Source organism: Malaclemys terrapin, chromosome 2 (genome assembly GCF_027887155.1).
Source record: "Malaclemys terrapin pileata isolate rMalTer1 chromosome 2, rMalTer1.hap1, whole genome shotgun sequence".
Classification (NCBI taxonomy): Eukaryota; Metazoa; Chordata; order Testudines; family Emydidae; genus Malaclemys; species Malaclemys terrapin.
In genome coordinates, this window is record NC_071506.1 from 152,070,359 (window position 1) to 152,088,801 (window position 18,443).

The 18,443-nt window shown below is 41.3% G+C and overlaps 1 protein-coding gene across 2 annotated transcripts in view; it reads left to right on the top strand.

The window, feature by feature from the left end:
• Positions 1-18,443, top strand: part of MYO10 (myosin X) — a 245,183-nt gene that overhangs the window by 221,315 nt on the left and 5,425 nt on the right. For both annotated transcript variants that reach the window (XM_054017900.1, XM_054017901.1), the window contains exons 28-37: positions 1,719-1,812; positions 3,015-3,070; positions 4,283-4,425; positions 4,967-5,161; positions 6,371-6,528; positions 7,794-7,917; positions 10,769-11,066; positions 14,963-15,170; positions 15,864-16,000; positions 17,065-17,185. In XM_054017900.1, the coding sequence (XP_053873875.1) occupies positions 1,719-1,812; positions 3,015-3,070; positions 4,283-4,425; positions 4,967-5,161; positions 6,371-6,528; positions 7,794-7,917; positions 10,769-11,066; positions 14,963-15,170; positions 15,864-16,000; positions 17,065-17,185 (1,534 nt within the window). The remainder of the gene's footprint in view (positions 1-1,718; positions 1,813-3,014; positions 3,071-4,282; positions 4,426-4,966; positions 5,162-6,370; positions 6,529-7,793; positions 7,918-10,768; positions 11,067-14,962; positions 15,171-15,863; positions 16,001-17,064; positions 17,186-18,443) is intronic.

Sequence of the window (18,443 nt, forward strand, 5' to 3'; positions counted from 1 at the left end):
GATCAGATCCAGCACTCTCATTCATTCCCCATTTCCTAAATACTGAAGTTTTTATAGCTGTTACTAATTAAAACGTTACATTTGTGGAAGAAGTTAGGCAGGGTACTAAAGCCCTGGCTGTTGTGATGCTGTTTTAACCACTTAGTCTCTCTAGAACTGTTACCAGAAATCCAGTTTCCAGATGTGTATGGGTGTGGAAACCTGGCATTTCCTAAACACCACAGTTTTCAATTATGTATGTGTGGGCAGAGGATCCATGAATGTAGGCAGTTGTTTCAAAGAGGCCTCTAAACTTAAACCCACAATTTTGCATAGAAAATGTTCATGTATACACAACTTCTGCAGTTGCAAAAAGTGTGAAGATGCAGTTTTAGAGGCTGGGATGAGGCCCTTTGAAACTTGGCCCTAGGGTAAGTATCTTTAGAATGGCAAGTTAATATCTCAAAGAATGACATTCAGGAAACCTGCAGAACTGGCCAAGTTCAGTGCTCATATTTCAGTGGGATTGCACAAGGTAATCGGGTTCTAACTGTACAGGGACTAGAAGTAGATGAAATATATCCCAAAGGCAGACCACGTGGCTGAAGTTCAACCCTTCTGTAATTGCTACTCAGGATTACAGTTTGGAATAGCAACTCCTGCTCCACCACCTGCCAGCTATTTGGGGATACCTGACCACTGGATTGGAATAAATTGACACTGGCCCATCTTCAGTGCTTCCTTCCAAAGCAGCCTAGTGCAGACTGATTTTTGCCTTGCTGCTGACTACAAGCAAAAGTAATGTGTGGGGAGTTTTTTGTCCTCCCCCTTCCCATGCCACGTGCACAGAGGACTTAAATACGAGATTATATAAACACTCCCTTTTTCAGATGTATAGTAATAAGAAATGTCCAATCACAACATTATTACATCAGGATTTAGGGAATCATTTGAGGTGTGAACGTCCAGTGTTTTAAAACAAACAAACAAAATGTGCAGATTACTAATGTATCTATTCCAGCTGAACTGTTTGCTGTATGTTTGGGTACATCCAGGTCATAGAAGGGCTTCAGTGGGATTACAGTCAATTCTTGAGAGATACCTTGTGTTAATAAAGAGTATTTACCTTAAAATGGAATGGTGTAAAGGGAGTTGTTATTGGAGATCTAGGAAAAAAACCTTGGGGCAGAGGGGGTATTCAAGGATATTCTGGTTATCAGGGCCGACCCTACCCATATGCAAAGTACGCAGCTGCGTAGGGCACCAGGAAATTTGGGGCACCAAATTTCCTGGTGCCCTGTGCAGCTGCATGCTGCTCCAGCCCCAGTCCCGCCTCTTCCCACCCCTGCTCCGTCCCAGAGGACTGCAGCAGGCCCGGGCCTGCACTCACGGGCAGCGGGAAGTGCAGCAATCTGGTCCCAGCCATGCCGCCAGTGAGTGCTGGGGGGCAGTTCTCCCCCGTCTCCCAAGCCAGCCCCCCCGCCCCCGCGGAGGGGGCTGCGTCGGGCCCTTGAATAGCTAGGGACGGCCCTGCTGGTTATTTCTTCTGGGATTCTGTCATTATTTGAACTGACTGCACAGAGGCTTGCTGTTTTTTTGAGTGCTGAGAACAGAGATCCTTTCTGAGGCAGTTCAGGAAACCTGTAGAACCTGTTGCTTTTCTACTGGCCACAAATGTGATAGAGGTTTCTTGGGTGTGAGCCTTTTGTCATGTTGGTGTTTGGCTTTCTCTTTTGCAGCCAGTGGTTCAGCGTGCTGAGTCAGGTCAATGCTTCCACAGAACAGGAGATCCAGGAGATGCATGATGAGCAGGCAAACCCACAGAATGCTGTGGTGAGTCAAAATTTAAAGGCAGAGAAGCCTACATTTTTAGAAAACAAAGGGCCTGATTGTGACAGGGGTTGAACACCTCTGAAAATCAGACACAAATTTCCTTGTTTATGTTATAAACATATTTGTGGTAGTGGCTAGAGGGCCCCATTGTGTTAGGCACTTTACACACACACACACACACACACACACACACACACACACACACACACACACACACACACACACACACACACACACACACACACACACACACTGAGAAGATAGACCCTGCCCCAGGGAGTTAAAGCCAATATCTAGAGGTTAACATTTCTTTTATTAATCTAAATTTCCTTTTTACTACTTATAGTCTCTTTATTTTGCATTTCACTGTCCTTGAGAAAAGAAAATATATTACACCTCTACCCTGATATAATGCGACCCGATATAACACAAATTCGGCTATAATGCGGTAAAGCAGTGCTCTGGGGGGGGGCGGGGCTGCGTACTCCGGTGGATCAAAGCAAGTTCGATATAACGCGGTTTCACCTATAACGCGGTAAGATTTTTTGGCTCCCGAGGCCAGCATTATATCGAGGTAGAGGTGTAATTGGTTTCACTTTTTTTCTAGTCAGTTTCCCTATGAAATTTTCATGCTCCAACATAGTAGTGCAGTACTTTGGGTTAAAGTACTGGAAAGGCATGCTTGTTTGATTAAATTAAAAAATACAACTATGTTAATTTTAAAAAAAATATTGGAACATTTCCGTTGGTTATTTTTACAGAACATATAACTGGGGGGCAGATTTAACCCATTCAGTTTAGAGAGTGCTAACAAGGAAACAAAAGAAAATAAAAGTCTAGATTTCTGTTTGAAGTTGGCTTCCCAAGGTTCTATGCTGTGTGATGGTTAGTTCACTAGGGTATTGTAAATTAGGTCAAAATTGCAACTGGGTTGTGAAACTCAGAAAAATAGAAGTTGTTTTTTAACTTGCTTTGCAGTGAATGTAACTAAAGCTGATCTGTTTATCTGAAACCCCTGTTCCCTTTCCCCTAAATTTTAGTGGTTAGAAGAAATTGGCACCTAGATCTATATAGTTTTGCATAACCAAAGTATGCAAAGTAATTCCCAGTTTTGCTTATACCTAAAAGTAATGTATTGAATAATATATTTTAGTGATATTGAAATGTCTGCATCTTTTTTTGGTTGGGTTTTTGTTGCACAGGGCACACTGGATGTTGGACTGATTGATTCTGTGTGTGCTTCTGACAACCCAGATAGGTAAGTTCCACTGCCATTTTTGGCTGGGGTGGATGTTTCCTCTTCTAAAATTTGACATTTTTTTACACTGATCTCCATATTTTGCACATGAAACTATTTCACTGCCTTTCCTTTTTGATAGTGCCAAAATTGAGATTTTCCAACATAATGTATGAAATGGGTGGGGAAGGATCTGCATCAGTTCTAGTGTGGGTTTTGCTGACTTGCCTGGCACAAACAGTCTCTCTTGTTTGGGTCAGCATGTGCATCAATCAACAGGGTGAAAGCCTCTTAACTATTTTTTGCTGCTCTTCTCTGAATTGTCTCCAAATAATTTTGCCATTAAAATGTCCAGAACTGAGTGCAATATTCCTAATGTCTTCTCACTAGAACTGTAAAGTGAAAGTCTGTTATCTTCCTGCTTGATGCTGAGGACCTGCTTATGCATCCCAAAACGGCATGGGCCCTGATAAAGGCTTTCTGATATAATTCTTGCGAGCTGTATCTTGCGGAGAAAAAGGGTCTAAAGAGTTCAAAGTACATGGCTTGTGGAGACAGAAGAGCACAACAGTAGAATCTAATCCATTTAGAGCCACCAAGACAGTCCACTCGTGTGATCTTAGGCCAGCAGGTCAATTTGCTGGTGCCTCAGTGAATCCTGGGGTAGGATTGGATGAAAGCCAAAATCTCATTAAAAAAGAGACTCTGCTGCCTTAATTGCATTGTATTAAAAATAAAGGGATCTGTGTTCACATGCTGCTTCATTATAAATCTTCGTAAATTATAGTTGGTTTTAGCTAAAGTAGCTACTGAAGCAAACACTTTAAATGGAGATGACCATGAACTACAAAGTTTGGATCCAGAGCCAAACTTCAAGGTGGTTTTTGTTGTTGTTGTTGTTGGAGTGGGGAAGGATCTTATGTTGGGCTGATATAAAGATGGGGCAAAGTCTGGATATAAGTTTCCCCAAAGTTCAGGGCTGCATAGACCCAGCATTTGGTACAAACCCATCTCTTATTTTAAACAGTCTTTTTTAAAAGCTTAACATTTTATAGGGCTAGAGTTCTTGAAATAAATGGTGCAGAAGTGAGGAACACTTGTCTGAATATAAAATACAAACAAGAGGGAAATGTTTATGCTTATGGCAAGTGAGGTAAGTCAGTCATTTAGTTGTGGTGCAAACAGTAGTTATATTTACTGTATGGGTTTTTCCACCTTCGTTTTTTTCCATAGACCCAATTCATTTGTGATCATCACTGCTAATCGTGTTCTCCACTGTAATGCTGACACCCCTGAGGAGATGCACCACTGGATAACACTGCTGCAGAGATCAAAGGGAGATACCAGAGTGGAGGGGCAAGAATTCATAGTGAGGGGTAAGAATTAATGGGAAAGCAAACCAGAGGAGTTGAATTGTATAGATAAGTGGTTCCCAAACTGTGGTCTGTAAAGCACTTGCTGGTGGTCTGCAGAGAGCTCGCTGGTCACATGCTGCTGGCTTTGTTTCCTGCTGGTAACTCAAGGGATACTACTAAAAACACAGTCAGACTTTCTTAATATCACTCTTCCCTGTAAACAGTTGCTGTAGCTTCCACAAGGATGTTTTGTGATTGTGAATGGATGGGGAAGGGTGTCCACGAGTCAGTCTTTTTAATAAAAAGGTGGTTCATGCCATTAAAGTTTGAGAAGTCCCAGTATAGATAGTATGTAGTTATTTAAACCTCACCTTTTCTTGGGAGTTAATTTGATACTGTTAACTTAAACAAAAGGTATTTAAAAAGAGGACTTGGCTATACTTAGTGATACTTTCATAAATTGTATTAATCATTTTTTTAAAAAGTCTAAGCTGCCAAAAGTTAACCACAGCTTTGCCTAATTCCATGAAAAGGTTTAATTCATGGGGTGTCTATTTAACAGGATGGTTACACAAAGAAGTAAAAAACAGCCCAAAGATGTCTTCACTAAAGCTGAAGAAGCGCTGGTTTGTTTTAACGCACAATTCTTTGGACTACTATAAGAGCTCCGAGAAGAATGCCCTGAAATTGGGTACCCTAGTCCTGAATAGCCTCTGCTCGGTGGTACCGCCTGATGAGAAAATCTTCAAAGAGACAGGTAATTTGTTCATGAGCATTAGGTTTTTGTGTGCACTAAGCTGCACTCCAGCCTACCTGGAAATGCAACAAGCACAATAGGAAAATATTTTACATCCACTATTTGGATTACAGGAATACATATGGGTAAACAGAAGGTGAGTGGAACTTCACAAAATATTTTGACAGTAGAGACATCTGAACTCATTGGGACAAACTGCAGAGGTGACGTGTAAGGTGGTATAATTCATTCTTCCTAACACTCCTAATACTGCTAAATTAGTGTACAGTAGTTTACACATCAAGGATTTGGAAGAAGGCATAAATTAAGGCAGCCTTCACCCTACTTTCTAGCTTCTCAGCATGTAGCTTAGAGCAACTGAGACCCTACCAGTGTTAGTGTCTAAGTAGATCTACAGTAACAAATCTACACCACTTTCCAAGTCACCCCTGAATTTGTCCAAGAACATTTTCTAAACTGGTTTTCAACTCTGATTCAGTCGTTTTCAAATAAGAGGCTCCTTTTTTCATATTTGAACTGTCCAGTGCAATCTTCACTGTGTACCCTTGACCCTACAAAGTGATTTTTGCCACATAAAGAGTAAATAAGCTTTCTTTAGACTCTCTTGTCTCATGAAAATCCCATTTTGGGATATAAGGAAAATAAAGTTTGAATATATGCTGTTTCTCATTGGGACTGAATCAGCAGTGTATTTTTAAGATGCAAGAAAGCTACACAGATGAGAACACATATTGGTTTTACAGAATGAGTAGCCTGTGTGTTAATGATCCATGTTTACATAAATAATGCAGGCTATTAAAGGATTTCTTCAGTAAGACAATGTTATCCCAGGATCCTCTTGTACAGCTAGGATGAGACAAGTCTGTCTTTACAATGTGGCCTATGGTCACCTTCAGCCTTACCAAGATGATGAGGTCTGTGGAGATTGCACATGTATAGATCAGGATGGAGTGTTCCATGCTGGCACCTGTCGTTTCGGAGGCTGTACCTCCCTAACAGAAACATGGGTGACTGCAGCTTTCTCTATTTTAGGCTACTTAGTTGCAGACTTTGGGTTCCAGAGAAGTTGCCAGTGAGACTCCAGTGGAGCAGTTTAGCTGTGTCTAACATGCAGTTTGTGTCTTAGTAAAACACTGACATCTCTGCTTCCATCAGAATAAGAAAAGCCACAAAATGTTTTGTAATAACTAATTTTTACTATTGTCATAGGCTACTGGAATGTAACTGTGTATGGACGCAAGCACTGCTACCGTCTCTATACAAAATTGCTCAATGAGGCCACCCGCTGGTCCAGTGCCATCCAGAATGTGACTGACACAAAAGCACCGATTGATACACCAACCCAGCAGCTTATTCAAGATATTAAGGTAAAAATAAGCCTCTGAAGGGGGAGACAGTATATACATTTGGAACCTGAGCCCTTTATGCTCCCTCTGTCATGTGACGTGAAAGGAAATAGAAGCCCAATGGCCCAATTTCTAAACAATTAGATGCCTGATATAAACAATCTCAGACACACATACACCATCCAGCAGCCAGAGGAATCTCTCCTTTAACTGTTACAAGAGCAAAAGAACATGGGGTATATATAGCCTGTGGAGGGGAAAGAGTCAGGGAAAAGCTACTCTGTATGTTTGTTTCCCTTGGAAACCAGTGTAACTTTTGCCCCGATAATTTGTGTAATGCTTTAAGCAGCATTAACTAATGCACTTTGTGATCCCATTGGAGGGGTTACATGCATGGGCTCTCACTATCTCTCCCAATGGATCTCTGTTGGTCTCACTTCAGTGGATAATGTGGTGGATTTTCAGAAAAGATAAAAACTGCAGGATTCTTCAGAAGGTTTCTAAGGTCCAGGGCAGTCTGCCTACTTTTCACCAGAGAGAGATTAATTAAAAACCTGATCTTTTTGATTGGAAAACATGTTTTGACACAATTCCAGTTTGCAAACATTTTAGAAAGGTTTTGTTTTCATACCAGTGTGAAATGAAAATAAATTTTGAAATCTCAAAATTCTTCCAAAAATGGATTTTCCATCCTCTGCCCAGCTCTTGGGATTCGTCTGTGCAATAAGAGCGTTAAAGTGTGGCACATTCTGGGCCTTCTTTTGGAAGCTGCTGAGCACCCATTACTCCCTTCGATGCCAATGGGAATTGGGAATACCAAGCGCCTCTCATGAGCATTACTTACAGTCGTGTGTGTTAGAGAAAAGCTGCTTGCTCTTGTCTGTCAAACTCTGAAACCATTTGGCCAGACATTCGTTAAGTAGGGAAACTGGCAGGACTATGAAGTGTACTGGATTTAGGAGAGTCACATATTCTGCTTTGGGCATCAAATCAAGAGGAGAATGCCACTTTGCCATGATACAAGTTTTTACATCTTCAATGTGGAGAAGAATGGCTGGCACTTCTCATACCCCTCTGAAATGCTGCCTGCCCTCCTGAAGAAAATTTTGCAGATCAGTTTTTATTGCTGTATCTTTTAGCAACAAGTAATTTTACTAACAGACTTTTTCACATGATACTGCAGATGAATAATTTTTTGGACCAATCTATTCACATGCATCCATCGCTGGATTATCATTCACACTGAACCAGGAATTATGCTTTTTTTTTTTTCTTAAACCCACTAGGAGAACTGCCTGAACTCTGAGGTTGTTGAACAGATTTATAAGAGAAACCCTATTCTCCGTTACACGCATCATCCACTGCACTCCCCATTACTGCCATTGCCATATGGGGACATCAATCTAAACCGTAAGTTTTTCAGACATGTAAACTCGCTCCCTCTTTCCCCCAGGTTACCTACTATACCCTAGGGAGCACAACTTTAGATTCCCATCAGGGGCTCCATAGAAGCCCTGCCTTGTGAAGGCTGCAACAGAGATTAGTTAAATCATTTAATCCCATCAACCACCCTGGACACATCTCCTTCCCTGATTATCACTACGCACTTTACTGGCTGCATTCAGAGCCCCTCTCTTCCTGAGTGGATGGGGGACTGCAGCTGCCTTAAGCCACTACAACCTCCAGTTTAAAACTGTTACATATTTCATCATTTGTGTGGGGAAAACATGGAATCCAATATACATGTATTATTTTTGAAGATATTTAATTTGAAAAGTCATTGATCTAGATAGATATTGCAAACTTTGATTTCCAAAAAACAGGTGTAATAACCACTCCAGCCAAGTCATGTTTTATCTCCAGGTTAGCACCTCATAGACTTTGAACACTGGGACAGAGTCGTTGCATGATTGTTATGAATTTGATTTCCTTAAAAAGATAAACTTAAGTTATTTTGAAACTCTTATTGCCTGTCAAAGAGAGAACCCCATCCAGATCAGGATTGTTCTGTGAAGAAAAGGTGGCAATCATGGGGCTAAACATCAGGATATCAAATGGCATTTGTGTCAGCTTTTTTTCTCATCCTCTCTAAGACCCAAGTTATACCCTGTTGCTCCATGGATTTCCTGGGAGGGGGAAAGGGGACCTGTAAGGGGCCCCCACTGAGTCTTGTGCAGTGGTAGAACACAGGAGCTGCAGTCTCTTCACTCTTTTTAGCTGGCTGTGCATGCAGGAAGGGTAAGCTACACCCCTTGACGGGTGTAGAAGTGGCATGCTCCAGGAAGACCTCTGGCTCCTGAGCAGTGGCGCTGGAACACTTTTAATAGTGGGGGTGCTGAAAGCAGTTTTTACTTCTTACCTCATCCCTCTCCCCCCCCTTACCCCTGTCCATGCCCCCCAATTCCCCAGAGCTGGGGCCGGGAGCAGGGCTGTGTCTCTGGGGGGGGACCCAGACAGGGGTGAGGGGGCCAAGGCTGGGGCCACAGGTGGGGGCAGTCACGGGGTGCCAGGCACGGGGCCCCAGGTGTCGGGCTGGGAGCAGAGTGCCGCGCACAGGGCCGGGAGCAGGGCCCCAGGTGCAGAGCCCCAGGCACAAGGCCAGTGGCTGGGGAGTGGACCGGCTGCCGAAACTTGCGCCCCGGGCCGGGGAGTGGAGTCCCGGGCGCAGGGCCGGCGGCTGAGGCCCCGCATAAAACCTCGGGGTGCTGCTCCTGAGGTAAGATTCCTGCCAGAGTTGTCCCTAAGATGATGCAGCTTCACATAGCTCCTAATCTGAGGTATTTTAAATTTCATTTGAACCCCAAGTTATTTTCTATAATGACAACACAGTAAAGAAAAGTCAGTCACTCACCACTCATAAAATAGACTGCTACCTGTCTTGCCAGAGGGATTAAGCCTAACTGAATCAAACATAAGGATTACTCATCAATGCAGCATTCCTCAAATCCAAATTGTATACAGTGCTTTTGGCTGTACTGAGTAAGGCCCTAGTCAACATTAGGTAATACAAAGAGTGATTAATTCATTTTCTTGCATTAACAAGCAACAAGGCAATTAGCTAGTTTGACTATTAGAGTTTAAGCAATATGCTAATATTATAGAAAAAGCAATTCCATGTATATAGAAAATGAGCAAATGCAAGAATTCATTAACTAACTTGTGATCTCCACTTAGTTTTCCTTATGTTGTTGAAAGAGCAATAGACATTTCAGCAGTACAGATTCTAAGCTGGTCAGAAATTTTCTGACAATGTTTTTATGTTGGAAAATGATGTTTCATTTGGGGGAGGGAACAATTTTGATAAGGTGACTTCAATATTTTTTATTTCAAAATTCTATATTATGCATTATAATATAAAATGTTAAAAAGTCAAAAGCAAAACAAAATGCTTCAATTGACCTGAAACTATTTTTTTGAAAATTTCCTTTCATGGGAAATTCTGAAATTTTTGTTTTTGTTCAGCTTCAGAATAAAAACAAACTTCAACATGGAATTTTCATTTTATGAGAAATTCTGTTAGTTTCCACACATTTCTAATGGATTCATAGACTTCAAAGTGAGAAGGGACCACTATGATCATCTGAATAACACAGGCCATAGAATTCCACCCAGTAATTCCTGCTTCGAACCCATACTTTTTGGTTGAGCTAGAGCAGGGGTTTTCAACCTTTTTTTTTCTGAGGCCCCCCTTGATGTGCTATAAAAACTCCAGGGCTCAGCCCAGGGATAGAGGGGGGGAGTGGCTCAGGACAGGGACCTTGGGCATAGACATAGTTCGACTTCTATGGTGGGGAGGGAGACAGGGGCCAGCGGTCCAGGGCAGGAGTACCACCTCCACCCACTGACTCATCTCAACAGGCCATCCGCCTGTCTGGTTTGGGGAAAGGAGAGGGCACAACCAAAAATTATAATTCAAAGGTGAGGGGCTTAGCTCAGAAAGTTTGAAAACAGCTTAGGCGCAGGGAGGGGGTAGCTAGGAGCTGTGTGCAGGCAGGGGGGTAGCTCAAGGTGCAGAAAGGGGGTAGCTGGGGCCGTGTGCACACAGGGTGTCTGTGGGTGCAAGGAGGGGGGTGGCTAGGGGTTGAGTGCGGGCAGGGGGGTAGCTAAGGGTGCAGGAGGGAGGTAGCTGGGGCTCAGAGTCTGGGTTTCAGCCATGGGGCCCCACAGCTCCCTTGAAAGGCTTGTGGACCCCCAGTTGAGAACCGCTGAGCTAGAACATCTCTTTTATAAGACCTTCTGATGTCTCACTCTCTTTTTGTAGTGCTGAAAGACAAAGGCTACACAACTCTCCAGGATGAAGCCATCAAGATATTTAATTCTCTGCAGCAGCTAGAGTCTATGTCTGATCCCATACCTATAATCCAGGGTATCCTTCAGACGGGACATGATTTACGACCCCTTCGAGATGAGCTCTACTGTCAGCTCATCAAACAGACTAACAAAGTGCCTAACCCAGGGAGTGTGGGGAATCTGTATAGCTGGCAGATACTCACATGCATGAGTTGCACATTCCTGCCCAGCCGTGGTATCCTCAAGTATCTGAAATTCCATCTCAAAAGGTAAGAGGCCACAAATACTTAGGATATAAAAATATTGTTTTCAGCTCTTTTTCTTCACTTTGTCTCCTCTCCTGGTAATTTTTCATAACAGTTTCCAATAAATAGGCATCTTGTGGGGAAAGGGTTAGGAATCCCATCTCCTAGAACTGGAAGGGACCTTACAAGGTCATCGAGTCCAGCCACCTGCCTTCACTAGCAGGACCAAATACTGATTTTGCCCCAGATCCCTAAGTGGCCTCCTCAAGGATTGAACTCACAACCCTGGGTTTAGCAGGCCAATGCTCAAACCACTGAGCTATCCCTCCCCCCACTTGAAGTGTACCAAGTATTTCAACCACTGAGTCTAAAATTTAGAGGAAAAGTAAAGTAATCAAATTCATTTAAAATTTACATGGAATAATTTTAATAGACTTCAATGTTATCTTTTGAAGAATCGGTTAGGACCTCATTCCTGCAAAAACTTACTCATGCGCTTAGCTTTATGCACAGTGCATAGTACTTTTTAAGTGAATGGCACTAATGACAGCACCTAAAGTAAAGCATATGCACAAGTCTTTGCAGGATCAGGGCCTTCTTTTTGTAAACATGCACAGATTTACTATCAAAACTCTTACCTACAGAAGTGGTCTTAATGGTTTAGAGCCAGAACTCCTGGGTCCTACTCCTGGCTCTCCCACCAACTTGCACAAGTCATTTCACCTATTTATGCCAGTGTTTAGTGAGAGAAGAGAACAGTGTTATGATGCTTAAAGAGATATTATGTTAAAACAAATATTTTTAAAAACCTCTCTTTTCTGCCATTTAAAGTGTTACTAGTTAACTTTACTATTTAAAAAGGAAACCGTTTTAAAAATTGATTCCCCCCCCCCCACACACACAATTTTTGTTGTCTACTTTATTTAGACAATGAAATAGATTAGTCAGTTTCACTCTGGATTATAATATCATTATGTTCACTTTTGGTTCTGTTGATGTTTGTATTGGTACAAACACATTTTGTTTTGCCCCTGAATTATTTGTGTTGCTTTTAATTGTAAGTGTTCCTTTAGTGTTTGTGAAGCATTTTGAGATCACTGGCTGAAAGATATAAATGCAGATTTATTATTTTAAAACAGTAGTCATTGACTTTGATCATATTTTGGCTTGGCAGAATTGGAATTTTGACAGATATAGATGGGTTTTTTAAAAACATTTTTCACAATATTTTAAATGTTCACAGTTGCGTAAAATTATGGGTTTAAAGTTTTTTGTGTTTTTCTGATTTGTATCATTTTAAATTTTCACAGTTGTGTGAAATTATGGGGGGGGTCAGACATTTATTTAATGACAGTAGGTGTTAAGATTAAAAAAGCTAAAGCTTTGTAACTTAACATAAAGCATCAACATATGTCAAAATATACAAAGTAAATAGTGTTAAATCAAATGCTAAGATGTTCTTAAGCAGCATTTTTCTTACTTTGCCTAGCTCTAAATTTCTATTATAGATGGAAATGTTTTTTGCCAGTTTGTGTGTGTGTGTGTATGATGAAATTAGGGAGACAAGGTGGGTGAGGCAATATCTTTTATTGGACCACCATCTGTTGGTGAAAAAGAGAAGTTTTTGAGCTTACACAGAGCTGTTCTTCAGGTCTGGGAAAGGTACTTAGGCTTTGTCTACACTAGCACTTTTGTTGGCAAAACTTTTGTCAATCGGGGGCGGGGGGGAGTAAAAAAAAAAAAACCCACACACCCCAACCAACATAAGTTTCACTGACAAAACACTGGTGTGCATGGTACTATGTTGGCAGGAGATGCTCTCCCACTGACATAGCTACTGCCTTTCATTGGGGTGGCTTAATTACTCCATCAGGAGAGCTCTCTCCTGCCGGCATAGAGCAGTTACACAAGAGACCTTACAAGCAGCACTGCTGCAGTGGTATAGATGTGCCACCATAAGGTCTGTAGTGCAGACGTAGCCTTAGAGTGTCACAGCTAAGTACAAGGTGGAACAGATCATTTAGCATAAGGAGTTAAAACACATTGTAAGACACCATTCAGGGTGAAATAGTCAGTTAACACCTCTGCAGTGATGAGACAAAAATGGGCAGTTGGGAGGGGGGTTATTGGGTTATAGATTGTTGTTCATGTTTATAGCCATGAATCCAGTGTCTTTATTATGTCCATGATTTTTAGAGTTTTTAGCAAAGTTATGAATATAAGCTTCCTTTCCCAGACCTGAAGAAGAGCTCTCTGTAAGCTCAAAAGCTTGTCTTTCACCAACAGAAGTTAGTTCATTAAAAGTTATTACCTCACCTCCTTGTCTCTCTAACATCCTGGGACCAACATGGCTACAACACTGCAAACTATTGTGAAACTGACATTTACTGATGAAAATCTAATCCTTCTAAGCCTACATATATGTGTTACAAAGAGTGAAGACTTATTTGTAAATCAAGAACAAATGTTTAAAACTTGTTTGACGTAGAATTGAGTAACCACAGGTATGACCATGGTTCAGACTTTTGTTGTGTACTGCTGCACGTTTAAAGGAAATCAGGTTACTTCCTGAATCCAAGCTATTTTATAACACATAAGATAAATCCTCCAGTTTTCTTAAAACAATAGTCTGAATTTGTGTTTGATGTAATTGAATTTTTCCTTTGTAGGTCAGTTGTAAAATATCGTTGCATAAGAATACCATAGAATAGTTGTAATCCTATAAACAGTACTTCCATATGCACATGGGTATGTCTACACTGCAGCTGGAGGAGTAACTTTCAGATCAGGTAGATTTACACGCACTAGCTGTGATTGAGCTAGCATGCTAAAGATAGCAGGGTTGTCCTGGGAGGTTAGGTACCTAGGGTCTCAGATGGGATTGTTGTACTTGGGCAGCTAGCCTCTCTCACCACCCTTGCAGGCACTGCTTTTCTGCTATTTTTAGTACAGTAGCTCAATCAAATCTACCAAACTTACATCTGCCCAAGCTGGACATTGCATCTCCAGTGTAGACGTATCCTCTGATTTGGGGATCCTTGTAGCCCTTTTCACACATCAATGAATTAAGCCTCACAATGCCCCTGTGAGGAAGGTGGTATTAGATCTGTTTTACAGATGGGCGGAGCATGGACTTTCTCTGTGCTTCAAGTTGTCTAAGGTTACCAAGGCCCAGCCTCTGTGATGGTTACACTATTGAGCAGTTACCCAAATTGTCCCATTCAGGTCCATTGATTTACTTGTGTGAGTAGATACTTACTCACCAACATGAGTAACTGTTATACAGTATAACCCAGCCTGGAGGAGACACCAGGAGTCCTGACCCCCACTACTCTAGCTAGTAAACTACACTCCCTCCCTACTGCCACTACTGCAACATTGAATAGTCAGGACACATTTTGTTGGGCCTTTTTCTTGCTTTTGATTATTTTTTGGGGGGGAAACATTCTGAGCAAAATAGAACATATTAAGGCTAAGTCTTCACTGTCAAAAAGGTTTGGTTTTACAGTGAGATAACTAACGTCATCGTTATCTTGCTGTAAAGTCCTAGTGGAAACAAGGCACCTGTAGTTTTTATCATGAGGGAACTGGGCAAGATCAACACTAATGCCCTCCCTTACCTTCCACTCCTGCAATGGGTGATCTCCCCCAACTTTCCTCGTGATGTAAAATATAGTGCTTGGTCTCCACTAGGATTTTTACATTAGGATAGCTAACATGCATTAGTCGTCATGCAGGGTTTTTTTAAGCAGTGAAGACAAGCTTCAGTCCGTCAGTACACAACTGTGCTGACTTGTACTAACCACTGGAGTACTGTGTGTGTCACCGCCTCAGTGTCATTTAGTCAAAGAGTCCCTGGTGCTCCCCCCAGATCTTCCATTTTATCAGCAGGTGATTTAAGTTCAGTGTTTATGTCACAGGGCTCGTGACCAGTTTCCAGGAACAGAAATGGAAAAGTATGCCCTCTTCACTTACGAATCTCTCAAAAAAACCAAATGCAGAGAATTTGTGCCGTCGCGGGATGAAATAGAAGCCCTGATCAGAAGACAAGAAATGACATCTACAGTTTATTGCCATGGTGGTGGCTCCTGTAAAATCACAATCAACTCCCATACCACAGCTGGAGAGGTGAGAAGAGGTAGTGACAGAGCAGGGCCTCATAGGGATAAGTGTTAAATCTTCTTGTGGACACTACAATTTTAGCCATTAATTCTCACTGAAACTCTGGATGTGCTGAGGTGTTTTGGGTTCCACATTGGGCCCAGCTGATGGAGAATATCAGCATCTCTGTTCAGCGGAGGTGAAATTTCAAGGTTTGTTCAAGGAGGCACTGATGAGACCTCTGCTTAGGAAACTATCTTTTCACTGGAGAGTTTTGGTGACCATTGATCTGCATCAAATCTGGTTTTGGGAAAGATACCTAGCAAGACTGTGGCGAAGGAACCCTGGTACTATCCAGACTTAATAGGAGTTATTCCACTATACCCAGATGTAGATGAGAGCATATTTGTCCCCATGCCTGGAAAAATACAGCCCCAATTGTGATACTTCAGATATTTGAGTTTGGGAAATTAGGGAGTTAACTGTTGCATGCGGCCATGTACCTGCTACAATTCAATAATGTCTATCGCAAAAGGAGGAGCAATTGAAAATAGATAAGTATTTGGGGGGAAAACCATTGTTAAATCATTCTAGACAGTAGCTTGGCCACTTTTTTGCCCTAAAATGACTCCTACCTTGTCTTAATTTTCCTTAGACTTAATTACCCTCTAAGGTACTAACTTTTGTGTTATGGTTTTGTTGTTGTGTTTTTTTCATTAGGTTGTTGAAAAGTTAATTCGAGGCTTAGCCATGGAGGATAGCAGAAATATGTTTGCCTTGTTTGAATACAATGGAACTACTGATAAAGCAATTGAAAGCAGGACCATTGTGGCTGATATCTTGGCAAAGTTTGAAAAGTGAGTCTTTCTCTGTGCTAATAAGCAGCAATTAAAAAAGAAAACTTCCTAACATCAGCAATATGCTCAATTCTCCCTTTCTTTAGACTTGTTAGTGGTGAGGCAGCATATACAACTGCATTCCACATACTGCTATTTCTGAAACAATAGCATCTTTTTTAGAATGATTAATGAAGTGCTTGTAAACTTGATTTCCTCAATCTCATGACAATGAAATACAAATTTTCATCATGGTGGTTTTTGCATTCTGTTGTTTCTCTCCGTCTCCCCACCTCCCATTCTCCTCCCGCCTCCAACCCCAGTTATGTCTATGCTAGCCTTTTCTTCTCTAAAATTTCCCACCATTACCGTGTTGCAGCTCCATGGGTGAGAGCAGTGCCAGAAGCAACAATATCAACAGGATTCCAGGCAGTCACTGCTATTTGAACCATTGAGTCATTTAACCTTGCTCAGAGCAGATCTACATGGCATGATGCTTAAGACACTAGTACTCCCAAACTGCTACTGCCAATGATAGCAATGGTGGGAGATTTTAGGAAAAACTCCCTAGTGTAATTCAATGCTTAAATGCATATTTCTCTCCTTTTCTCTCGTCTAAGGCTATTGTGCTCAATATTCAACTACTTCTAAATCCAGTTATAATAAAAATATTTGCAGCACCTCCTCCAGAGATTCCCTACCTTTCAATTGTCATTAGCCAATCAGACTTTCTGATATCATTGGTGCTTTTCTCTCATTACACATTGTTCAAAATTTTGTTCATTAGATTATTGATGGTTTGTGGTGGAAACAGTTGCCTCAAATCAGAACCAACACTTGTAATACCGGAGTCTTTTTGTAGACTAACAGATTTCCAACCATGAGTAAAGTCATCTTTTTAAAGCAAATTCAAAATATTGAGCCAAATTCTTGATCTGTTACTCTGGTATAACTCTAAAATAACTCCACCAATGTCACCAAGTTACTCCAGATTTACACTGGGTATTTGTTTGGAATTCTCAATGTTTTGTTAATTTAGAAAATAGTTCTGGTCACTGATGTCTGCTCCAAACTTCTGTTCCTAGGCTTGCTGCCACTTCAGAAGCTGGGGACATGCCATGGAAGTTCTACTTCAAGCTTTATTGCTTCCTGGACACAGAAAATGTGCCGAAAGATAGTGTGGAATTCGCATTTATGTTTGAGCAGGTAAAGAATGGGGGAAATGAGATTTATTTTCTTTTGGAGGGACAAGGAGGACAGGAGATCTAGGCAACAGAAACAAATGCTTAACATTTAAATGCCAGATGGGAAAGGACTGTGCATTCCCAGAGACGATTGCTCAGAACAGGAGGCTTCCCATATTACGTTTTAGGGCTAAATTCAGAGATGAGTCTAAGATAGTGCAGTTTACATATTGTTTTCCCCCGCTTTGTTTGTTCACTGCAGCAGCTTAGACTACTTTGCCCACCCTAGTCTCTCACCAGTACCATTATGTTACCTACACTCTCCCTTACACATCACATTTGAATTTGGCTCACTGCATCTAAGCTAGCATAATTTACACACCTAGAGATCAGAAGAGAAGGATATAACATTAAAAGCGGTTGGCAGGAGCTATAAACATACTGGTCAAAATAATCTCCTTGTCCTTGCTATAAATGTAAGTCTTCCAGCTTCTCAGTATTCAAGTCATGCTAGTTTAGACGCCTTTGGATTTCTTTAGTCTACACTTATTTTATACATTTAATCTGAAGAACTAATAAATATTTGGAACCAAGTCCTCAGATAGTATAAACTGGCTAGCTCCATTTACTTCAATGGAGCTACACCAGTTTACACCAGCTGAGGACCATCTGGTCTTCATGATCAGTTACAACTCCTTATGCTTCACCTCTAAATTTGGCCTCTAGTTTTAGGACCTTTTTTTCTTCCTAAACCCCTTCATTGTCAGTCAAAATCATAACTCAGTTCCTGAGGGATGGGAACCTGGATTTGCATCCATATATGCTCTTAAGTAGGCACAAGAAACATAAAAGGTAAATAGAAAAGGGAACAATGTATTTCCACAGAAATACATAAGGGTTGGCTTTGGGTTTTTTTGTTTTTAAATACCAAGACTTATACTGGCAACTGCAGACAGCTAATAGCTCTTGCATTTTTCAGCAGGAGATTGGCGCTTAATAAGCTCAGTAATAAGCAATCAGTCTGGCTTCCCCTGTACCCATCACATCACTGATAAGTAATTAATGTGCTTTGCTCACCCTAGAATGGGGTTTATTATTGCAAAAGGACAAAACTGGTAATAAACTAAATGGATTTGTTGGTTTAAATTTAATCTTAAAATAAACATTGACAGGAAATAGTTTGTTTTGTTTGATAACAAGCCCTCCATTATGCCAGCAAAGATGCTCACTCTTGGGATTTATTATTGCAAAAGGTTTTAGCTGTTGTTTCATTTTGTGCC